The sequence below is a fragment of the Octopus bimaculoides genome, chromosome 20 (assembly GCF_046866305.1).
Source record: "Octopus bimaculoides isolate indiv1 chromosome 20, ASM4686630v1, whole genome shotgun sequence".
NCBI classification, from domain to species: domain Eukaryota; kingdom Metazoa; phylum Mollusca; class Cephalopoda; order Octopoda; family Octopodidae; genus Octopus; species Octopus bimaculoides.
The window spans coordinates 41,173,194-41,193,604 of record NC_142947.1 but is presented as its reverse complement, the minus strand read 5'-3'; the positions used below and the strand labels follow the sequence as shown (position 1 = coordinate 41,193,604).

The 20,411-nt window shown below is 37.9% G+C and overlaps 1 protein-coding gene across 1 annotated transcript; it reads left to right on the top strand.

The window, feature by feature from the left end:
* The first annotated feature begins 753 nt into the window (after positions 1-753).
* Positions 754-18,898, top strand: LOC106878611 (heterochromatin-stabilizing protein CFDP1). Its single transcript, XM_089338422.1, has 8 exons — positions 754-912; positions 3,464-3,602; positions 5,705-5,966; positions 7,307-7,452; positions 9,088-9,249; positions 13,335-13,434; positions 14,316-14,401; positions 17,089-18,898. Exons 1-8 carry the CDS (start codon positions 861-863, stop codon positions 17,180-17,182), a joined length of 1,041 nt encoding a protein of 346 aa, XP_089194548.1. The 5' UTR covers positions 754-860; the 3' UTR covers positions 17,183-18,898.
* Positions 18,899-20,411: the final 1,513 nt, after the last annotated feature.

The following is a 20,411-nucleotide window of genomic DNA, read 5'->3' as shown; positions in this document are numbered from 1 at the left end:
GTGTTTTATCTACCTTCCTACTTATTAGGATTTTGGTTTTAGCTAGGTTGACTCTAAGGCCCTTCAATTCTAGACCTTGCTTCCACACCTGAAACTTCTCCTCTAGTTCTGATAGTGACTCCGCAGTGTGTATATATATATATATATATATATATATATATATATATATATATTGTATATATTATTATTACTAATGTGTGTATATATATATATATATATATATATATATATATATATATATATATTGTATATATTATTATTACTAATGTGTGTATATATATATATATATATATATATATATATATATATTGTATATATTATTATTACTAATGTGTGTATATATATATATATATATATATATATATTGTATATATTATTATTACTAATGTGTGTATATATATATATATATATATATATATATATATATATATATATTGTATATATTATTATTACTAATGTGTGTATATATATATATATATATATATATATATATATATATATATATATATTGTATATATTATTATTACTAATGTGTGTGTATATATATATATATATATATATATATATTGTATATATTATTATTACTAATGTGTGTATATATATATATATATATATATATATATATATATATATATATATATATATATATACACGGGAGTAACCACATAAAATATATATATATATATATATATATATATATATATATATATGTGTGTGTATGTATATATATGCATACACCAATATATTATCGAAGGAACAAAAAGGAAAAAAAAAAAAAAGAGATCATTTCAAGGGACGCAACTTTTGCTAACCGGAAGTACTTCACACTTCCGTCGAGTTCTCCTCAACTTACGACAACAATGTCAGATGATGATTCAAATAGTTCCAGCGATTTAGACTACATTCCGTCTGGCAAGTACTTCTATTTCCTCACAAATAATATTTCTACCCGTCACCTTTTGCCCCTAGCACCTTCATAGTTTCTACATATCTTTGTTGTTCTGTTATCCATCTTATAACAACCTGTTTTTCTCTCTGTCTCTCAGCCCCCCCCCCGTACCTCTTATTAACTGACATGTGTTGTTATGGCGCTATTTTCTCTTTATGTTTTCCTCTTTCATTCTCAAATCATTTCATTCACCATTCAAACATGTATCTCCTTATAATTTCCAGTTCTTAAAACTACTATGTCTTCTAAATATGTGAATGGAATATATATATACATGCATATATATATATATATATATGAGTTCATAGACCTTGGTTCTTTTTCCCTAATACTAATATATTTATATATATTTAATACTGTGAAACTTAATTTAATTTTAATTTCTAATAAATTGATTTTAATTGAGTTTTTACCTGTAATTTTGGATTTTATCCCTAATATTATTATTATTATTATTATTATTATTATTATCATTATGTATATATATTTCATTAACAAGTATTGGCAGTGACTTTCAAGTTTCGTTCTGCTGAGCTTTCCTCTGTTCGAAACTTCGAAATCACTGTCAGTATTATTCTTGTTAAAGGATAATGAATATGTGCTCAACAAAGATTGAGTAATATTGTTCACCATTGTTTATATTATATCTTGTAGCTTGATAATAAAACAAACACGAATTTATATATATATATATATATATATATATATATGTTTCGTCTCACGTTTTTTAGGCAAAACATGTTTTTTTTCTTCCTTACAAAGTTTTATTTCGTTTGTTACGATATAACTTCCAGTTACTTAGTTCAGCCAATCCTCCTGGTTTGATGTACCTTTTTCTTCTATTTTAAAATTTAAATTTGATTAATTTTTTTTTTCTTGTCAAGAAATTGTTTAATTTTATTTTCGGTGTCAAAAATACATTCACTTCTATACATGCGGACTTATCGAATATTGAATTCTGATAGGTATATATTTACATAACAATTGTTTCGAATTCTGCCTCATGGAATTGATAGGAAATTTATTTATATCGTCCCCGGGGAGATGAAAAATACATTTGACCTCGGCGGATTTTGATTTCTGAATGCAAAGTGTGGGAGCAGATACGACAAAGCACTCTTTCCGACACTGCTGCCAGCTTGTCGTCTAATAATAATAATAATAATAATTTATCGATCACAACAGGATGAAAGGCAAAGTCGACCTTGGCGGATTTTGAACTCAGAATGTAAAGACGGAGAAAATACGGCTAAGCATTTAATGCCCAGCGAAATAATAATCCTTACTACAGGCACAAGGCCTGAAATTTCGTGGAAAGGAGGGGGGGGGGGAATAAGTAAGTTACGTTGTTCCCCCTCCCCCGTGCTCAATTGGTCCTTATTTGACTGACCCTTATTTAATTGGGTAAACTGCTACTTCTGTCAATCTACTACTTTTGATAATCATCATCAGCATCACCATCAGCTTTCCATGCTAGAATGGGTTAATGGTTTGGCATGGAGCTGGCTAGTAGAGAGCTGTCCAGACTCCAAATGCCTGTTGTGGCATGGCTTCTACAGCGGATGCCAACGACTTAACAGAGTGTGCAGGGTGCTCTTACATGCCACTGGCACAGGTGCATTTACACAACACTGGCAAGGGTGCTTTTTAAGTGGACAAGCTTGTATGTGCAGAAGACGGTGATTTTCAATTAACTTGATGTGTCTTCTCAAGTACAGCAAATCACCACATCTCCCAGTCCATTGTCATTTCCTCAGTGAGGCCCAGCGTCCAAAGATCTTTTCTCACTAAAAGTAGTAAGAAGATCCTAGGGGTGAAATCAGTTTCTTTTCATTTTTTTTACCCTCAATGTTCGAGTCCAAAGCCTTTCCAGATTATTGATTTCAAACAAACCAGAGGATAAGTATCACACTTTGAAACTTTAAGTACCATGGAATTTGAAACAAACTGTTTTGTTCCATATATATATATATATATATATATATATATGTATATGTATACATATACATTTATGATAAACTTGTATTTTTAGATGCATGATCAGTACGCTCTGAACTAATGGTTCTCAACTAGGATCCTTATGGCCCTTCAGGGTCCACATAAGATTTTGTTGTTAATATTTATGTGCAATAAATTGTTTATACTTCCACAATACACAAAATATTTTAACAATTCTTTCATACAATTCCTAATATGTAATAACAATATGTAATAATCATTGTCTTTATATATATATATATATATATACATACATACACATACGGAAGAAGGTCACTCAGCACATTCATTGAGAGTTACATATATGGATCAAAACAGTTTGATTCAAATTCCTTGGTACTTTAAGTTTCAATGTGTGATTTCAAAGGAAATTTGAATCCAGTGGCTGAGGATAAGTATCACACTTTGAAACTTTAAGTACCATGGAATTTGAAACAAACTGTTTTGTTCCATATATATATATATATATATATATATATGTATACATATATATTTATGATAAACTTGTATTTTTAGATGCTGAAGATGTCAGTGTTGAAGAAGAATCATTAGAGGAAGATGGTGGTGATGAAGTTCATTGGTCTGGAGATGATTCTACCCTCAATAAATCGCTGAAGAGGAAACGGACAAAGACCAAGTCTACATTACCAGCAAGGTAAGAGACATTAGCTGACATTTTTGCTTTGATTGATTTAATAAAACTAACAGCCATAAATTTTAAAAAATACATAAATAACATGATAAGAATGGAAATAGCGCACCAACAGTTCATGTCCATCATCATCAGTTAATGTCTGCACTCTGTGCTGGCATGGGTTAGAAGGTTTGAATGGAACTGAAGAGCTGCACCAGGTTCCAGTCTGATTTGGAATGGTTTGGTTTCTACATCTGGATGCCCTTCCTAATATCAGCCGTTTCAGGATTGTAATGGGTGCTTTTACAGGCCACTGGCACAGGTACCATTTACATGGCACCATCAGCGACCACAACTACGATTCACGGGTGCCATTTGCATGGCACCTGCAACGACCATAACTAGATATGACGAGAATGGATGATTGTCTTATGAAGATTCCATAGTACTCTTTGTAACATTATTATTGTAGCTAAGATTTGTGGGCGAAGATTCATGAAGTGGCCTGTCTACACTGCAGGCTAACTAGGGGCTTATTAAGCCCTGTACATGGCAGGCAACCCAAACTACAGTGTCAGGGAAATTCTGAGATCTGGGCTTGGTGCTGCTGTGTCATCGTTCTTCCTCAGTCCCCTTTTGTCCTGGAGGTCAGGTTTGTGTGCATTCTCAAAGGGGAGATAGACTAATGGATGGTTTGCTGACGAGCATACAAATTAATTATATATAAAAATGTGATGAAGGACCAAGATATCAAGGGCCTTACTGTACTTGAGGAGACCCTTCCACCACAGCAAAACCAATACCAGTGCTTGCCATGTAAAACACACCCAGTACTCTCTGTAAAGTGGTTGACGTAAGGAAGGGCATCCAGCTGCAGAACAACGGAGCCAATCTGATGTGGCCCCTGGTCTTGCCAGTCCTCAGTCAAACCGTTCAACCCATGCCAGCTTTGAAAACGGATGTTAAATGATAATGATGATGTATATTCAATCTGATTCATGAATAATTTTGGTGGGAATGTACATCTCTCCCGAGGACATCTGTGTATCTGAATATTAAAATCTCAGTTTTCATGTAGGTATTCTCCTGCTTGTTGATACTATCATCATCATCATCATCGTTTAACGTCCGCTTTCCATGCTAGCATGGGTTGGACGATTTGACTGAGGATTGGTGAAACCGGATGGCAACACCAGGCTCCAATCTAAATTTGGCAGAGTTTCTACAGCTGGATGCCCTTCCTAACGCCAGCCACTCAGAGAGTGTAGTAGGTGCTTTTACATGTCACCCGCACTATATTATTCATATTTAATTCCTGATGTTGTTGCACATTCATAGCAACAATTCAAAATTCTAAAGAATATGATGAGTACCTCATTTCAAAGAAAGGTTACCTCTCTGTTTTGACCAATTATTGACCTAATGTTATTACTCTTAATCTTAATTGGTAGTTTCATAAACATAAGTAAAACTGCGTCTGAGAGTCAGCTGTGGTCCAGTAAGTCTTTTATAGTGCAATATTGTTCCTAAATGTGATATGCGCTACTGCTACACGTATCCTTTGATTCCAAAGATGGTGATTCCACATATTGATAAAAACTCAGTCATCAACATTCTACACCTGCTGCTATCTTCTCTCTCTCTCTCTCTCCATTCTGACACAACAACTTTACCTTTGTACCATCGAGACTCACTCTTTCCAGAGACCTTAATCACCTCTGAGCCCAATCCTTCCTTCCTTCCCAATGCATCATCCCTCTGGAATATCTTCCACATTCACATTTTTTTCTGCAGACATCAGCTTAGAGATGATCAAAATGAAACACCAACCATATTGATGTCATCAGTGTGGGAGATCATGGGAAAGTTATGGGCAAAACCACCAGGGAGGTTCTGCTTCCTAATTAAACAATAAAAGTGAAAGATGATGTGGAGTGATTTGAGGGGAATTTTGCTCTGCTCTTTCTAATGGATTGAGTGTCCACCACTGCAAATGCTGCTTGTGCTGGCTCAGCTAAAAAAAAAATTGGTCATCGATGTTGGCACGATTGTGGTTATAAGGTCCATAACGATGGTAACTGGACTCGTTAAATTTCTTTTTGTTTTTGTTATCTTTTGTTTAGGAAGCGGCGTGGTGGAATAAGACTTGAGGGTGAGCTGCCAGATGGCTGCGAAGCCGACCCTGAAACTGTCCGGCAGGAAGAAGAACGACGGCAGCTAGAAAAAGAAACAGCTGAACAAGCTTTACGCAAACACGAAGAACAGGAGAAGAGACGGTCCGATTCGTTATGGCATAGTTTCCTGACAGACGTTGGACAACGACCATTCAGCAGTGCCGGTGTTAGCGGTCGTTCAAGTTCTGGTTCTTTAGGCTCCCTCAACAGTGTGAGTTGCCTGTTTTCTTTTCGTGAAACGCCTTTACAATCATTGCATGAACAAAGTTGAAAAGAGTGGTCAGAATACTCACTATGTTGAATTTGTGTCTTCCTTAATTAATTAGGGTTTCATGTGTCTTGTATGGAAGGGTGTAAGACAATCTCTTGCAACACTTCACGATACATAAATGTCATTTTTCACTGCCCACATGGACCATGTCTTTGGACTTGTACTAATGGCATCTACTAGCATAATACTAATTACATCCTTAAACAGGCTTGACTTCATCCAAGAGTTCCCTATCAAGGTGTCAGCAGGGCCTGTACCTCAATGACATGGATCATGTTGATGATCTTACCCTCACAATTTATTGGCTGTTGTTTATATCCCTTGAGAATGTTGTAGCCAGAGTCTTTCTGTTTCTCAATGCAAACTAGAACTGATTGTGTGACCATCACTGAAGATGAAAGAAAGCCACTTGCCAATCTGTTCCAATGAGGACATTCAGCACAGGGAGGGCAGTGACTGTAAATACCTTGGGGTTTACGTTATTGATAATAAGAATGAGTTCCTTACGTAGTAGGGACCAGCCTGGGCAGTGACATCAGATACCTTGGGGCTTATGTTATAATAAGAATGAGTTCCTCATGTAGTAGGGACCAGCCTGGGAAGTGACATCAGATACCTTGGGGCTTATGTTGATGGTAATAAAACTGTGTTCTTTAGGTATTGGGGACCAACCCAGAGTTTCTGTAACAAGCTTCAAAACATATAGCAGTCAAATATTTCAAAGTCGATAAAGCTTTCCGTTTTTTAAGGCATGGCTGAACAGGATTCTTCTCTCTGGAACTGAAGTCTGGACTTTGAAGAAGGTGCTTTGAGATTGCCTTGTTAGGATATTTACACCAGGTTTCTTATGAGAGCTAAAACATTCCCTGGCATGAGCTCATATCCTAAGTAGGGACTCTTGGAAACATTCCCCCCTGTCTCTGTTGATCTTCTTCAATGCTGAGTAGGTTTTGCTGGCTACTGGCATCTTGTTGAACAATAGACTATCAGTTGCTATAGTTTGGACTTGAAGATTTCTGCAGCCTACAGTAGAAAACTCTTGCCCAAGGTGCCACACAATGAGACTGAACCCGAAAACCATGAGGTTGGGAAGCAAGCTTCTTACCACAAAGCCATGCCTGCACCTATATGTTTCATTATTAGAAACATGCACATCAATGTAGCAGTTATTGTCTATTTATATTATTGATTGTGATTGTCACCTAGGTGTTCTGGTGCTATCATCTACGCTGTTTACTCAGAATTATTTATGACTAACTGGTATTTATTGTCTCTTACAGCCTATTGGTAGCAGAAGTCCTGGTGATGGTGCCTCATCATCTCCTATGCAGACAAATGGCTCTGACGCCAGCTCCCCATTGAAAGGAACTTCTCCACAGAAGATTACCATTACAAAAGTTTACGATTTTGCTGGTGAGAAAGTAGAGTAAGTATTTTTCTATTTTTAGATCTTTTTAGCTTGTTTTAGTCATTAGACTGCGGCCATGCTGGGGTACAACCTTAAAATGGTTTCAGTCAAACTGGTGGCACATATAAAGCAACTGACACACTGTTAAGTGGTTGGCGTAAGGAAGGGCATCCTGCCATAGGAACAGTACGATGATAGACAGTTGGAGTCTGGACAGCTCCCTGCTAGCCAGCCCCATGTCAGACCGTCTAACCCATGCCAGCATAGGAAGTGGACGTTAAACAATATGACAAACTCTCCTGTACATATTTTATAATGTCTAGTACTTGTTTTATCATTCTATCAGTTTTTTTTTTTTTTGCTGAAGTAATGGAGACCTGAACAAACCAACACCAGCTGTCTAGCAGTGAAGGGGGCAGACAAAGACACAAACGTACACATGTATATGTTGCAGGCTTCCACACAGTTTCTGTCTACCAAACTCACTCACAAAGCGTTCATTGGCTCAGGGCTATAGTAGAAGATACTTACCCAAGGTGTCATGCAGTGGGACTGAACCTGAGAACTCATGGTTGCAAGGCGAGCTTTTGCCTTTCTGAGATTCTTTGTTGATCGAGATGTGAACAGCTCTTGTACCCTACAGAAATAAGGCTTTGTCATATGGACAGAAGGCAAACCCATTATTGAAGTGGGTGTTAATCTATATTCTTTTCTACTCTAGGCACAAGGCTCGAATTTTTTGGGGAAGGGGTCCAGTCGATTAGATCAATCCCAGTATGCAACTGGTACTTAATTTATTGACCCCGAAAGGATGAAAAGCAAAGTCGACCTCAGCAGAATTTGAACACAGAACGTGGTCTGTTTATATTGACCCCATTACTTGACTGGTGCTAGTTTTATTTTAACGACCCCCAGAAAGATGAAAGATAAAGATGGATTCGGTAAGGTTTGAACACATGGGTAGGATGGATTTGCTGAGACAAACTTTCTTCAATCTGATGCCTTTCCTGTTACCTACCCTCGCCTGTTTCCAGACAAATAATATCTCCCCTTGACCAGACATGTCTTGGAAGATTGAAAGTAAAGGACACCTTGTTTACAAAAATCGCATGATGTCAAGGCAAGGAGACAGTAACCAACACATACACACAAGATCGCATGATGTCAAGGCAAGGAGACAGTAACCAACGCATACACACAAAATCGCATGATGTCAAGGCAAGGAGACAGTAACCAACACATACACACAAAATCGCATGATGTCAAGGCAAGGAGACAGTAACCAACACATACACACAAAATCGCATGATGTCAAGGCAAGGAGACAGTAACCAACACATACACACAAAATTGCATGATGTCAAGGCAAGGAGACAGTAACCAACACATACACACAAAATCGCATGATGTCAAGGCAAGGAGACAGTAACCAACACATACACACAAAATCGCATGATGTCAAGGCAAGGAGACAGTAACCAACGCATACACACAAAATCGCATACACGTGGGTCAGGCATGTCCTGGTATTGAACCAATCATATATTTTTTTGCCCCTTACCAAGATATCTCCTTGCATAAATGTAAATACTCCTTAAAAATGGATTGCTGTTGGTTTTTTTCCATTTTTGATTTCCTTCTTTCTTCCTTCAGAATCAGTAAAGAAGTGTCGGCCGATTCCAAAGAAGCTAAAGAAGACAGTTTATTGAAGTCTGTCCGAGAAGGGCCATGTGATGGACTCTCACCACCTGACAGTTCTTCTGCTTCAAAATCTTCTAACCCTACAACTTTGTCATCTTCATCCTCACTCTTTTCGTAAGTAACATAGGAATTACTTTATATTTATTTTATCATAGAGTTCCATCATCATTCATCATTTAACCCTTTTGTTACTATATTTCTAGCCAAAATACACCCCTTATTTGTTTCAATTAAATTCTAAAATAATTGTGAACTTGGGCTGATTTCATAAAAAAATGACCCTAATTTTTATATTTATTGATATAGTGGCCCGTAAATAGCACCATTTGAGCGTAATCGTTACCAGCGTTGCCTTCTAGCACTTGTGCTGGTGGCACATTAGAAAATCATTCGAGCAAGGTCGTTGCCAGTGCCACTGGACTGACTCCCATGCAGGTGTCACGTAAAAAACAATTTTTTTGAGCATGGCCGTTAAAACTAAGAAAATCTGTTTTTAAATTCTTTCTATATTCATGTACAGATTAATTTTTTTGTATCCTGCTTGAACTATTGTCAGAGTTGTTTCACTTTCTCAAAAAAAAAAAAATATCCGATTCATAATCATACAGATGGTTTTATGTTTGATGTATATTTTCTTAGATTTTACTGCATTTCAAAAATACTTTGAATTTAAGCTTGCTGCTTGACAACATAGAACTGGTATCCGTTTTATGGCCATTGTGAAGCATTTCAGAAAATTGGAGTAGAAAAAAATGGGAAAAAAATTAAAATCTTCAAGAATTCACTGCTCAAATATCATGGACACAATGAAGGCAAATAGTGTAACTCAGTTGTTTGCATAGTGAAACCATGTGTTTTCATGAATATACTTAAAGAAAATAAAGAGAATGAATGGGAGAAAGAGAGCCTGCCTTATGTCGACCCAATAGAGGGACCAGCTATCCGAGTTGATAGTACCAGGGTAGATAAAGCAATTAAGAGTATGAAGACCGGGAAAGCCCCCGGCCCATCAGGAATCACTGCAGAGATGCTCAAAATATCTGGCAGTGTTGGCTATAGCCTAGTCACCCGTATTACGAACCAGGTGATACACGAAGGAGTCATACCCTATGACTGGTGTAGCAGCATCATAGTCAACTGCTACAAAGGTAAAGGGGACGCTTTAGATACAAATAATTACAGAGGCATCAAGCTGTTAGATCAGGTTATGAAAGTTACAGAGAGGGTCATAGCCCAACTAATTAGGGAGCGAATCAATTTAGATGAGATGCAGTTTGGGTTCGTGCCAGGTAAAAGCACTACTGATGCCTTATTTCTAGTGAGACAGTTGCAGGAGAAATACCTAGCTAAGGATAAACCTCTGTACCTGGCTTTCGTTGACATGGAGAAAGCCTTTGACAGGGTCCCCCGATCCCTTATCTGGTGGTCAATGAGGAAACTTGGGATAGAAGAATGGTTAGTGAGAGCTGTGCGAGCCATGTACAGAGATGCTGCCAGTAAGGTGAGGGTTGGAAATGAGTACAGCAATGAATTCCGGGTAGAGGTAGGGGTCCACCAAGGTTCCGTCCTCAGCCCCCTATTATTTACCATAGTCCTCCAGGCAATCACAGAGGAGTTCAAGACAGGTTGCCCCTGGGAGCTCCTCTATGCTGATGACCTTGCCCTAATTGCGGAGTCACTATCAGAACTAGAGGAGAAGTTTCAGGTGTGGAAGCAAGGTCTAGAATTGAAGGGCCTTAGAGTCAACCTAGCTAAAACCAAAATCCTAATAAGTAGGAAGGTAGATAAAACACAAACCCCTTCAGGTAGATGGCCCTGCTCAGTATGTAGAAAAGGAGTAGGTAGTAACACTATAAGATGTACCCGGTGCAAGCTATGGACACATAAGAGGTGCAGCAACATCAAAGGCAGGTTAACTAGCAAGTTAGTTTTTGTTTGTGGCAGATGTTCAGGTGCAATAAAGACTGCAAACAAACAGGAAACAACTTCTATCTCATTCCAGGGTGAAAAACTAGAGGTAGTCGATAGCTTCCGCTATCTGGGCGACCAAGTTAGTAGTGGGGGTGGGTGCGCTGAAAGTGTAGCTGCTAGAATAAGAATAGCCTGGGCAAAGTTTAGAGAGCTCTTACCCCTGCTGGCGACAAAGGGACTCTCACTCAGAGTAAAAGGCAGACTGTATGACGCATGCGTACGAACAACCATGCTACATGGCAGTGAAACATGGGCTGTAACTGCTGAGGACATACGTAAGCTCGCAAGGAATGAAGCCAGTATGCTCCGTTGGATGTGTAATGTCAATGTGAATACCCGTCAGAGTGTAAGTATCTTGAGAGAAAAGCTGAACATTAGAAGCATCAGTTGTGGCGTGCAAGAGAGACGATTGCGCTGGTATGGACATGTGGTGAGAATGGAGGAGGATAGCTGCGTGAAAAAGTGCCACACCCTAACAGCTGAGGGAACCCGTGGAAGAGGTAGGCCCAGGAAGACCTGGGCTGAGGTGGTGAGGCAAGACCTTCGTACATTGGGCCTCACTGAGGCGATGACTACGGACCGAGACCTTTGGAAATGGGCTGTGCGTGAGAAGACCCGGCAAGCCAAGTAAGATCGTTGCCAGTGCCCCTGGACTGGTTCTTGTGCGGGTGGCACATGAGATGCACCATTTTGAGCGTGGCCGTTGCCAGTACCACCTGACTGGCTCCTGTAGGATTTTCGAGCGAGAGCGTTGCCAGTGCCCCTGGACTGGCTTGTGCGGGTGGCACATAAAAGACACCATTTCGAGCGTGGCCGTTTTCGTGCGGGTGACACGTAAAAGCACCCACTACACTCTCTGAGTGGTTGGCGTTAGGAAGGGCATCCAGCTGTAGAAACTCTGCCAAATCGGACTGGAGCCTGGTGTTGCCATCCGGTTTCACCAGTCCTCAGTCAAATCGTCCAACCCATGCTAGCATGGAAAGCGGACGTTAAACGATGATGATGATGATGATGATACTTATGAGATTTGCTCTGAAATTCTCATTAAAATATGAATAAGTCTAGCTTTATAAGATGCTAACATTAAATTCAACTTACAATGAAAGTTTGCTTTAGAAGCATTGAGATGTGTTGAAAGATACAGAAATTATTTATTCTCAAACACAATGCTAATACAATAGCATGAACAGGAGAAACTATCCATATATTGTAGAGCCATGAGACTCGAACTCACATCCCTGTGATTAAGTGTCAAGTGCTTTACCTTTAAGGAGAGTTTATCCTGTTCATGCTATTGTATTAGCATTATCAAGCATTTGAGAATTAATAATTTCTGTATCTTTCAATACATCTCAACGCTTCTAAAGCTAACTCTGTAAGATGAATAAGTCACTTCGGCCAGTTTCAGATGGTTTGGTAATATCAACCAAAATTCTTTGGGTTGGCTATGGGACAGATTAGTCATGAGAGGATTAGAGCAGCCATGGTGTGACTCATCATCAGGTGGCTGCACTGTTAAAAAAAAACTGGTGGTAATTTTTTTGCTTGGAATGTCATTCAGAAAACTCTGCAGGCTAGAGTTTGCCCATGACTGATTCAAAGTCCATGTTCTACACTTGCATAACTTGGATGGTTTGACAGGATCCAGGGGGCCCAAGCACTGCATTGTACTCCAGTGTTTGCCTTGGAATGGTGTCTGGCTGGATGCCCTTCCTAGCACCAATCACTTGATAACATTTACTCGGTGCTTTTTTTTGTGCCACCATCACTTATGACTGCCATGCAGCTTGCAAGACCGCAAACCCAAAGTGGGGAAGGGGGCAACTTTATCCTTGGAGATGAGGAATAGAGAGGAGTAAAGTCTGAGAGAAAAAAAGGGTCGAGCAGAATAGGTTTCTTGCTGTAGAGGGGCTACATAACTACTTGCGTTTTAGAAGACAGGTTAAGAGTGATTGAGTGGTAAAAGTCTGTTTATTTTTCATCATTGTTTTACATTCATGTCTGTATGGTGCCATAAGTTTTTGTGAGGTAGTGTTTCATGGCTGGAGGCTCTTCCTGTCATTAACCCATCTAACTGCCTCTTACAGCAATCAGAGAAAACTTTCTGTTGGTGATTGGTCAACAGATGAATTGAATATCTACATTTTTGCCTGTGAGCTTGAATATGCATGTGTTTGTGGTTGATGTTTACTAATTACTTAATGGGTTTTTTTTTTTTTCATTTCCAGTGGAAAACGACCAGGTTCTGACAGAGGTGGTGGAGGTGGTGGTGGTGGGCTAGGTAACATCCTCAACAAAATTACTAAAAAGAACAAACTCACCACTTTGGTAAGTATTCACTGTTATATTGTAATATAACGTCACTTTATTGCAAATGTGATTGATGTTGCTGAAACAGCTCCAGCTGATCTGTTTGTACTGACTCACACACACACACACACACACACACACACACACATGCATAGATATATATATGTTTATCTGGACTTTTTCAGTTCAATGATCCATTTAAAGCTAAGGCTTTACTCAGTTGTCTCATCAAATTTCCTAGTTTGTCAATGTCCAATCCACAGATGTTTAAGTACTTTCCTCACTGTACATTCAAATGATTGTGTGTGTCTGTGCGTCTGTGATTGAGAGAGTGGGTTGTCATTTGCTTAACTCCATAAAGATAGAATCATAGTGCTTGTACAAGTATATATCAATAAGCTCTTCTCAAGAGCTTCTTACTATATATGAAGGCACGTGGCTCAGTGGTTAGGGCATTTGGCTCACGATCATAAGGTCTTGAGTTCAATTCCCGGTGACGCGTTATGTCCTTGAGCAAGACACTTTATTTCACGTTGCTCCTGTCCACTCAGCTGGCAAAAATGAGTAGTACCTGTATTTCAAAAGGGCCAGCCTTGTCATATTCTGTGTCACGCTGAATCTCCCTGAGAATTACGTTAGGGGTACACGTGTCTGTGGAATGCTCAGTCACTTGCACGTTAATTTCACGAGCAAGCTGTTCCGTTAATCGTATCAGCTGGGACCCTCGTCGTAACCAACGGAGTGCACCTATCCTATTGCTATATACTTTTTGCATCAGAGATCCCACCCATCTGCATATGTTTCTGATAGTTGAATAAAAATTGGTTTTGTTGTGTTTCTCTCTAATTAATATTTTATCCTTTCGTTTTCTCTTTATTCCTGTGTTTCTCTGAATTTAGGAAAAGTCAAAATTAGACTGGGACACTTACAAACAGAAAGAAGGCATAGAATCGGAACTTATGCAACACAACCGCAGTAAAAGCTCGTAAGTTACTGACTTTTCATTCTTCTTTCAACTTGTGTGGATATATTTCTGTAGACGCAGGCATGGCTATGTGGCTAAGGACCTCACATTGTGGCCACATGGTTCCAGGTTCAGTTCTGCTGCATAACACCTTGTGCAATTGTTTTCTCAAATAGCTTAGGCTGACCAGTGCCCAGTGAATTTGGTTGATGGAAACTGTGTGGAAGCCCATTGTTATGTGTGTGCGTGTGTATGTCTTTGTATTTGTTCCCCAATTCTTTGTATTTGACAGTTGGTGTTGGTTTGTTTTTGTCCCTGTAACTCAGCAGTTTGGCAGAAGATACCCACAGATTAAGTACCAGACTGGAATAAGTACTGAGGTTAATTTATTTAACTAAATCTTCTTTGAAGTGGTGTCCCAGCATGGCTGCAGTCTAATGGCTGAAACGAGTAAAAGTTATTTTCCCACCTCTATATAATACAGGGTAGCCATGTATTTCCTCTATAGCAGTGCTTTGTAACCAGTGTACCACAGTGTAACCTAAATATAACTTTTTAAATTCCCTCTTAGCAAAGACAGAAGTATTGTTTTCAGTCGTGTGTTTGTTCATTCGTTTGTTTGTTTGTCCGTGGACAAGATATCTCAAGAACAGCTGAATGGATTCGGATGAAACTTTCAGGGATGTTTGGCCTTGCGACTGGCTCAAACTGATTAAATTTTGGGATCGATCCAGTATCAGACAAGGATTCTGGATTATTTTCCCTGTTTTTTTTACTTAATTTCTGAGAGTGGTCAGGTTCATTTTTAGTATTCTCGTTTGTGAGACTAGTCGAGTTTATTTCAGATACTCTCATTTTAAAAATAAACTCTGGCTAATTGTTGAGAGGCCATTGGATGTTACCTTGACGGAGGTTTGCGCTTTCTGACTGTTAGTCATCCCCTCTTCCTGTACTCTTGTGTAACCTCTGACTGCCCACACTCTCAGTTCTACCCACTTCATACCTTGCAGGTCCACCCTGACACCTCATCAACGTTGTTTTTACCACTTTTCTACCTCCACCCGACCACTCCCACCCTGTCTTCTAAAATGTGAAAATACAAGTATCAATAGTTGTGTAACTTCGTCTACAACAAGAAACCTGTTCTGCTCTACCCCTTTATCTTATATTTTGACCCTTCAACACCGAGCATGAAGTTGACCCCACTTGGAGTTCATAGTCTTTATGAGCTACATGCCAACCTCACTTGTGCTGGTGGTAGGCATAAACACCCAGTACACGCTGTAAAGTGGTTAATGTTTGGAAGGACACGTAGCCATAGGAACCCTGACCCTAAGTAGATACTGGAGCACGATGCTGTCCCTTGGGCCCATTGGATCTTGTCAAACCGTCCAGCCCATGCTGGCATGAAACATGGGCGTTAAATGATGGTGATGTTGATAATTTTTCAGGTAGATAATTGGTAGAGGCGTTAGAGGGTCAGATAAAATGCCTTGTGGTTCTTTTTACAGTTCACTGGGTCCTGAGTTCAAATTTCTATGACGTGATCTTTTACCTTTCATCCTTTCAAGAATTTCAGAATCGTTTATTTGTAATTAATGATCTTGTTGATTATCTCCCTTTTCAAGACTGTTGGTAGTTACTTCCCTTCCCACCTTTTTTTTTTTCACCAACACGTTACCTCTGGCCGAATAGTTAAGAAGTTCACTTTGCAATCACCAGGTGTTGGGTTCGATCCATCTATACCTGGCATCTTCGACAAGTTTATTTTTTAAAGTTTTTAACCATAGCCCCAATCAACACAAAACTTGTGAGTGAATATGAGTAGATAGAAACTGTTATGAAGCCTATTAATGTGTGTCTGTAATTCAACAGCCCAGCCTTTTCACCTATTTTATGTTAAGGATACATAAGTCTGTGGAATACTCATTCGTGTTTTTCCTTGAGCAGAGGCGTCAAGCTAAGTCAAATCGCTATCGTCCATACATGCAGGCTTGCACTTTTACAGGTGCTGGTGCCACATGAAACACACTTCTGTCAGTGCTGCATAAATGCACCCATGCCAGTGGCACGTACAGTGCACCCAGCATATTCTGTAAAGTGGTGGGCATTAGGAAGCACATCCAGCCTTAGAAACCGTGCTACAACAGACACTAGGAGTCTGGACTGTTGACCAGGAGGCCACCTCCTGTCAAACCGTCCAATCCATGCTAGCATGGATATCATCATCATCATCGTTTAACGTCCGCTTTCCATGCTAGCATGGATTGGACGATTTGACTGAGGACTGGTGAAACCAGATGGCTACACCAGGCTCCAATCTGATCTGGCAGAGTTTCTACAGCTGGATGCCCTTCCTAACGCCAACCACTCCGAGAGTGTAGTGGGTGCTTTTACGTGCCACTGGCACGAAGGCCAGTCAGGCGGTACTGGCAACGGCCACGCTCAAAATGGTGTATTTTATGTGCCACCCGCACAAGAGCCAGTCTAGGGGCACTGGCAACGATCTCGCTACAAACATTAAATGATAGTAATGATGGAGCTGACTGCTCTCTGTGACCTTTAGCAACATTATGGCATAGATGCTTTTTTTGCAATTATTCTTGGCTGTCTTATTATTTATTGTTCATACTAAATTATTTTTTTTTAGGAAAAAATTAGACAACTAAATACACTTTGTATATCCTCTTTGGTTTGTTTCTTCTTAGGTACCTTGAACGAATGGCATTCCTGGATCGTACGGATCACAGACAGTTTGAAATAGAGAAGACTTTACGTCTTACCAGCAACAACCGACGATGACTTTCATTTTGTGCTCTCACAGCTCTAATCTCAAAACTCTGTTAGGGTCCTTTTGAACTGTCCTCCTACCCTTTTCCTTTAAAATTATTTTTTATGAAAAAAGTATTTTCAGTTCATTTCATATTTTTAACCCCATCATCTGTTCATTTTTGTATAAATTATTCTATGGATCATTATTAGTGCAATTATTATTATTATTTTTATTATTAGTGAAAGTGGATGGCAGAATCATTGTTATGCTGGAGTAAAAGCTCATTGAGTTACATGCTCAGGTACAGATTTTACTTGGGCTAACAACTTTGGCTCCCATCCAGGCAAACGTCAGATAAACAAGTAGCAGCCATCTACAGGAGAACAATTTTATTTGCTATGTACCTAATGTCCTTCCACTTCACCAAAGAAATTGGCCTTGTTCTAAAAACATGAAAAATCTTTATCATTAAAGACAGTGGACTTACTGGACGCATCAAACGAAATGCCTTAAGCTGTTTGCTCTTGCATGGTGAGTTCAATCTCATATAAGTCAACTTTGTGTTTCATCCTTCTTGGGTCAGTAAAATATCAAGTCTTAACTCTGGCCTGTAAATTAGAAACCATTATTATTAATAAGGCGGGGAGCTGGCAGAATTGTTAGCATGCCAGGTGAAATGCTTAGTGGTTTTTCATCCACTGCTGTGGTCGACTTTGCCTTTCATCCTTTCGGGGTTGATAGATTAAGTACCAGTTACATACTGGGGTCGATGTAGTCGACTTAATCCCTTCCCCCAAATTTTAGGCTTTGTGCTTCCAGTAGAAAAGATTATTATCATCAAAGCATCCTTTTGGGGCTTGATTAAACTAAGTACCAGTTGTTCACTAGGGTCCATAGTATCAACTAACTCCTTCTCTTAAAAGAATTACTCCCTTGTACAAGTATTTGGAACCTTTATTATTACTATAGTAGAAAGGGTTATTTTTATACCCACATTTAAGGTGGTGAGCTGGCAGAATCATTAGCCCACCGGGCAGAATGCTTAATGGTATTTCATGCTGGTCTTTATGTTCTGAGTTCAAATTCCGCCAAGGTTGACTTTGCTTTCCATCCTTTCAGAGTTGATAGATTAAGTACCAGTGAAACACTGGGTCGATGTAATCAATTAGTCCTCTCCCACAAAATTTCAGGCCTTATGCTTTTTGACTGAAAAGGATCATCATTATTATTATTATTATTATTATTATTATTATTATTAATATTATTCTTTTAACTCTGGTTTTGTTGGAGCTCCTGGAGTGTTGCTTGAGTAAGTGGGCTTGGTAGCTGCAGCCCATGATACCATGTTATCTGTTCTTTTCAATTATCTAATACTTTCCTTGTGAATCTGGCATTTTCTTTATATTCATCTCAATATATTTTGGTACTGCCCCCCCCCCCCCCCAAGGCCCCAACAATAATTGGCACTTTATTATTATTATTTCCTCAATTCTTTTATCTCTCCTGTAACCCTTGTTTCCAAGGTAGGCATGGCTGCTGCTTGTTTTCACAGTGGAATTTGTCCATTATTAACTGTCACACACACACACACACACACATCTCCCAATGTTTTTCTTTTTTATTACCCCTCTGCTCCCACCCCCACCCCATAAGTAGTCTTTTCATAGCAGATAATATTATGTCTCTCTACCTATCTCTAAATTTATTGCAAACTAAAACAAAAAAAAAAAAGTAATGAAAAAACATATTGTTCTTTTGTTTTGATTTTTTTGTACTTTTGTTGTTTCTTATTTATTAATTATTAATTATTTTTTTTCTTTCTCATCAGAAACTACCAAAACAAATTCTTGTAAACTCATGTCTTTTATATTCTCAATTGACGGGTCTCGTCTTGCAAGTTACTTAGTGACCTCGCTGGCGCCTGTGCCATTGCTGGTGCCGCATGAGAACCACTCAGTACACTCTGTAAAGTGCTTGCCTTTACATCCCTGTAATTTAGCAGTTCAGCAAAAGAGACCGATTAAATAACTTGCTTAGAATAATATAAAAAAAAAAAAAGAATACTGACGTCAATTCATACAACCAAAAATTCTTCAAGGTGTTACTCCAGCCTGGTCACAGGGTGATGACTGAAAAATAAGATATATATAGACATGATATGTCAGTTTGGAGAAATCTTGGTTACTGAAATATTTTTAAAAAAATATATATATTTCCTAGATAGAGATTGAAACCTGAACCTTCAAACAAGGTTATTAGTTAAATTACTAACACCTTTACCAATTAGGCGATCAAACCAAAACCTGAAAAACAGATTAAAAATGAGATATTCAAATCTATTTTTATTATTGATTTGATGCTGTGGTAGATTTAATTATCTTATTTCCCACATAAATTAACAGGGCACCCAACATAAGTAAAGACACAGGTAAATAGCAGTGTTAGGATATCCTGCATAATCTGGTAGTGGAATCAAGTCAGACCAAGGTGTAAAATTTTTCATTTAAATTCTTTTTTTTTTTTTAACAATGGTTTCAAGAAAAAAAAAAACACCTTAATAAGTGGAGATTGAAACCTCTTTCATCTTGCAATGATATTGAACTGATTATAAATACCTTTATTCCGAAGGTTGTCTCTGCAACAACAGGAGCAAGCATAAAAATGGGATATTTATTTAAATCTATTCTCAATAATGTTCTAATGCTGTGTTAGATTCAATATCTTATTTTTTACAAAACCTAGAAGTGGGAGACCGGGTAAACCAGTGGGTTAATGGCATGGTGACGGAGAACAGCTATATATGTATATATATATATATGTTTATTTATATATATATATATATGTTTATATATATATATATATATATATATATGTTTATATATATATATATATATATATATATATATGTTTATATATATATATATATATATATGTTTATATATATATATATATGTTTATATATATATATATATATATATATATATATATATATGTTTATATATATATATATATATATATTATATATATGTTTATATATATATATATGTTTATATTATATATATATATATATGTTTATATATATATGTTTATATATATATATATATATGTATATATATATATATATGTTTATATATATATATATATATGTTTATATATATATATATATATATGTTTATATATATATATATATGTTTATATATATATATATGTTTATATATATATATGTTTATATATATATATATGTTTATATATATATAT